Source organism: Gekko japonicus, unplaced genomic scaffold (genome assembly GCF_001447785.1).
Source record: "Gekko japonicus isolate JY-2015 unplaced genomic scaffold, Gekko_japonicus_V1.1 scaffold37, whole genome shotgun sequence".
In the NCBI taxonomy this organism is placed as follows: Eukaryota; Metazoa; Chordata; class Lepidosauria; order Squamata; family Gekkonidae; genus Gekko; species Gekko japonicus.
The window spans coordinates 3331326-3336771 of NW_015171503.1; the positions used below are offsets into that span (position 1 = coordinate 3331326).

The 5446-nt window shown below is 45.0% G+C and overlaps 1 protein-coding gene across 1 annotated transcript in view; it reads left to right on the forward strand.

Moving 5' to 3' along the window:
* Nucleotides 1-5446, forward strand: part of DMC1 (DNA meiotic recombinase 1) — a 23376-nt gene that overhangs the window by 1245 nt on the left and 16685 nt on the right. Inside the window, exons 3-4 of the mRNA XM_015419213.1 lie at nucleotides 2225-2371; nucleotides 3053-3135. Of these exons, the coding sequence (XP_015274699.1) occupies nucleotides 2225-2371; nucleotides 3053-3135 (230 nt within the window). The remainder of the gene's footprint in view (nucleotides 1-2224; nucleotides 2372-3052; nucleotides 3136-5446) is intronic.

A 5446-nucleotide genomic window follows, 5' to 3' on the forward strand; every position in this document is an offset into this window, starting at 1 on the left:
ACTGATAGACAACTTAAAAACTGATAAATCACCAGGCCCAGATGGCATACATCTGAGAGAGCTGAAAGAACTCAAATGTGAACTTGTGGATCTCCTGACAAAAGTATGTAATCTTTCATTAAAATCTGACTCCATTCCTGAGGACTGGAATGTAGCTAATGTCACTCCCATCTTTAAAAAGAGTTCCAGAGGAGATCCAGGAAATTACAGGCCATTCAGTCTGACATCGATACTGGGTAAATTGGTGGAAACTGTTATTAAGGAAAGAATTAGTAGGCACATTGATAAACAAAACCTGTTGAGGAAGACTCAGCATGCGTTCTGTAAGGGAAGATCTTGTCTCACTAACCTGTTAGTGTTCTTTGAGGGAGTGAACAAACATGTGGACAAGGGGACCCAATAGATATTGTTTACCTTGACTTCCAGAAAGCTTTTGATAAAGTTCCTCATCAAAGACTCCTGAGTAAGCTCAATAGTCATGGGATAAAAGGACAAATCTTTTTGTGGATCAAAAACTGGCTAATTAATAGGAAACAGAGAGTGTATAAATGGGCAGTTTTCTCAGTGGAGGGTGGTAAGCAGTGGGGTACCACAGGAATCAGTACTCGGTCCGATGCTTTTTAACTTATTCATGAATTATTTGGACTTGGGAGTAAGCAGTGAAGTGGCTACATTTGCAGATGACATGAAGTTTTTCAGGGTGGTGAGAGAACCAGGGGGAATTGTGAGTCACTCCAAATGGATCGGTCGAGGATGGGCGAGTGGGCGTCAACATGGCAAATGGGGTTCAATGTGGCCAAGTGCAAAGTGATGCACCTTGGAGCCAAAAATCCTAACTATAAATACACATTGATGGGGTCTGAACTGGCAGAGACTGACCAAGAGAGAGATCTTGGAGTCGTAGTAGATAACTCACTAAAAATGTCTAGACAGTGTGCAACTGCAATAAAAAAAGGCCAACGCTATGCTCGGGATAATTAGGAAGGGAACTGAAAACAAATCAGCCAGTATCACTCATTTGGAGTACTGTGTACAGTTCTGGTCACCACACCTCAAAAAGGATATTATAGCATTGAAAAAAGTGCAGAAAAGGGCAACTAGAATGATAAAAGGGTTGGAACACTTTCCCTATGAAGAAGTTAAAACGTTTGGGGCTCAGACTTACTTTAGAACAGGAATATGTAGGTGGATCACAGGGAAATTATTGATACCGAAGAATTGTTCTGATATCTACTTCTAGCTGTACTTTTTCTGTGAACAGAAGCACACTGAGAGCCCTGAATTCTTGGTAAAGAGGAGTGTGTGCTCCTCACTGAATTTCTCCCCCAGAATGACTATGGAACTCCCATTCAAGGAAGTGACAGAGTTCTAGAGGTTAAAGAAGTCATGGAGGCCATCTAGTCCAATTCTTTGCTCTATGCAGAAAATCTTGCTACTGTTTTAATGACGATTTGCATGGATATGTAATAGGGTTTCCAGCCTCCAGGTGGGGCCTGGGGATCTTCTGCTTTTACAACTGATCTCCAGCTGACAGAGATCAGTTCCCCTGGAGAAAATGGCTGCTTTGAAGGGTGGACTCTATGGCATGGCACCATGCTGAGCCCCCTCCCCTCCCCAAACCCCGCCCTCTCCCGGCTCCACCCCCAAAGTCTCCAGGTATTTCCCAACCCAGACCTGGCAACCCTAATATGTAAGCCACCTTGAACACCACATTTTGTTCAATATGGCACAAAGAAAGCATAGAAAAGTTTAAATACTTAACTAGGAGTTAGAGCATTAGGGACTTTTAAGCACATTTCTGCTATGAACTAGTGAAATACATAGTCCATTCTGACGAAGAAACAAGACCTTTCCTGAAATAGTCACTTCTTTGATTATTCTCGTCTGCATTTCATTAGAAAATTCCATAGAAGTATTGCTACAAGTCATTTTGTCCTGTTATGCAAAGGTTGGCCTCAAGTGTCTACTTCCTGAAGAAGTTAGAGACCAAAACAATAAACCAATGCATGTTTATTGTATACACTTGTTTTATTTACTTTTAGAATTTTTATCCAATCTTTCTTTCTGGAACAGGGTGGCAAAAAAATCCATAGAATAACAATCAAAATACAATAAAAATCAGATAAAATCCAACATAATCTGAACACCAGCATCCAAAATCTCATCATTAAACTTCCAGATTCATGAACATCAAGAGTTCAGGTCATATTTACTTCTTTTGCAGAATGCGGCTGATATTAAAAAGCTGAAATCGGTTGGCATTTGTACAATTAAAGGAATTCAGATGACAACAAAACGGGCACTATGCAATGTGAAGGGACTTTCAGAGGCCAAAGTGGAGAAGATTAAAGAGGCAGCAAACAAGCTTATAGTAAGCCAAAACTACTGCTTATACTTATAAGTAATCCTTCAAGCACTTCCAACTGGCAGTGTTAGAATAGCTATAGGGTGGTCTGCTGACTAGGGCAAATGGAGCTGCCCTGCCTCCCCTCAACCTCTGCAACCTACAGTGAGGCCTGAAATTAAGCCCTTGGGAGTCAGTGGACCACCAAGAACAGGGTGGGGGCAAAGTGGGGGTCTTTAGTAAAGGGAGGGGGAAATCAGCAAAAATTCTCTCCCCCTTCTACCACAAACACAAGTGCCTTCTGCAAGCAGAAAAGGTTAGGATTCTGTTTATTAAACAATACTGTTAATTTTATTTATATCAGAATTCTTTGGTTCATAGGAGGCCTCCCATTGATAAGGGCCCATTGTTCCTATGTCCTGTGTGTTCCTGGCTGAAACTTAGATTCCAAGACAGGCAGGGGCCTGATTCAAATTCATACTCCCAGCCTGCATTTCTTCCCACACTCGAGTCAGACAGCTAAGATTGTGCTCTGTGGATGGTGGGAAGAGCAGTGTGTGAGCATGGCAACAAGCTGCTTTTCATCAAGGACAAACCTCAGTATCTTGTGATGTTTGAACACAGCGTAATTCTTGAATCACACTGTTCTTCAGGTTAGAGCCATCTAAAACCAAATAACCCATTTTGTTTGCTTTACACTTCCCCAAGGAACCAGGATTTCTGACTGCTTTTGAGTACAGTGAGAAACGCAAGAGAGTATTCCATATCACCACAGGGAGCCAGGAATTTGAGTAAGCAAGCAGGAAATATTGCTATTTAACTTCTTCTCTGCACGTTTTTGTTTGTTTGCTAGTAAATTTTACTTCCAGACCCAATTTAACACAAATAAATGTGTCCTTGCTATGTAGGCTAATCCCACAAAATAAATAGTTGGATGGATGGGCTGCCACCTGGCATGTGAGTCAAAACTTGCCCAATTCACCTTTAAAGCATAATCTACCTGCAAGAACTTTCGGTTGGGAGAGGGAATACTATTCCCCCTGTTGTCTTTTTCCTTCCCTTTTTGTCGTCAACCCTCCATTTGTGTGCTCCCCCCCCCCCCAACCCTCTGTCAACTCCAAGTCAGCCAGATGACTCTGCCAGCTAGCACACTGGGGTGGCTCAGGGCTAAAAGGCCCATGAGTTTCCTCTCCCCTCCTCCTTGGAACCTCTGTGTCCTCTCCTGCCCTTCTTGCATAGTAGGACCGCATAATGTTAGATACCATTAGGGTTGCCAAATCGTTCTTACCTCGTGGCAGGGGGCTCCCGTTCGGCGTCCTCAGCGCGCACGCATGTCAGCCGGATGTGATGTGATGACGTCGGGCATGCTGGGGGCGGGGCCACAGCCATTTGAGGGGAAAACTCTATGTTTTCCTCTCAAATGGCTGTGGCCCCGCCCCCAGCGTGCGACGTCACATCCGGGTGATGTAGATACGGCACGCGCACCGGGGGGGGGGATTTGGCAGCCCTAGATACCATCCTGAGTAGCTAAGCGATCTAAAATGCCACCTGAACACCGTTTTTGCCTCCTGTGTCATGTTTTTTTAACCACCTCTAAACCCAACCCCACCTAGTTTTCAGATTTTTCTGCAATGTGGGGATTTGAACCCAGGTCTCCCAGATACTGTTAGAAGTGAAAGGCTTTGCACTGTCTCTTTGCACTGTCTCTTAGCCTCAGACTTCAGAGGAGGATTATAGAGAGTCAGAGAGGTAGATAAACTAGGACACTGATAATCCTTCCTTTCTAGTGCTCTGATGCTATCCCTTTGATGTGTAGTGTTGTGTACTAAGCCTAACCTTGTCAGACCAGCTTGGAGTCAAAGAACAATAGACTGCTAGGATCCTGGGACGAACCTATCACCCAGGAGTGCCTCTGTAAATAACCTATCATGGGTAGTGTGTGTGTGGGGGGGGGTGTGGTGTTGGGTGCAAATTTAAGTAGGGTTCCGGTCCTGCTATTTTGTCTTGAGTTTGAGCTGTTATCACAATAAAGCATGAGCTGATCACTAACGCGTGTTGAACCCAGTATATTTCACTGGTGACAAGGATGGGACCTGATGAGTGAGCCTGCTCAAGACAGCACCGCACCGCACCGCGCACCGCTCCTGAGACCATGGCTGCCTCATCAGGACATCTGCCGGAGTTGACTCTGCTGTATTATGTGTCTTGAGCACTATGCTAACCTAAATAATCCTTCAGATACTAGTCCAACCCTGTTAACCACTACACCACACTTTCACCAAACAAACTAAGGCCCTGTTCACATGGAGGAAGGCACAAATGGCAGGCGGCTTATCGGTGTGCAATCACACCGCAACATCTGGAAAGCATAGCACACCCATGGGTAACCCGTGGCATCCCGCCAAAGATGCGCAGTAAAAACTACCTAGGAAAGTGCAGTAGTATCCGGAAAACGCGGGGCAGGGGCGGGCATCTGATCGCGGGAGCGCTAGTATCCCGTGGCTTCCGGCGCCCATCCGAATCCCATCGCAAACCAGATGGTTTCCCTAAGCGCATGTGCACGAACAATAAACTGGAAGCAGTGCTGCTCCGCGGAACTGTGCATGCGCACAAACACGGAACGCTTGCCGCGCGGCTTCTTTGCCGGCTCCAGCATCGCCGTGTGATCGCGAGCTTCCTGCCACAGCGCGAATATTTGGGAGACCATGTGATCGAGCTAACGCGCTTTATTTTGCCCCGGGGCAAACAGCCACACCTCACCCCCGCGTTATCTGGCCCGTGTGACCGGGGCCTAAAAAGAATAGATCGCAGTTCAACACAGACAGGACTTAACTCATTTATTTCAGTGGTCTTGCATCTAATTCTGTTTTGGATTACAGCTAAAGTGTTTAAATATAATCCGAAAAGAAACAGAGAAACTTTGTTTCTATAAATATATTTTTCTATGACTGGATTTCTATAACTGGAATGCTATTTCTAAAACTGGATTCAAAAATGAAGACAGCAGGGCTCTTTTTGTAGAAAAAGCCCAGCAGGAACTCATTAGCATAATAGGCCACACCCAACAGCAAAACCCATTAGCATATTAGGCCACACCCTGAC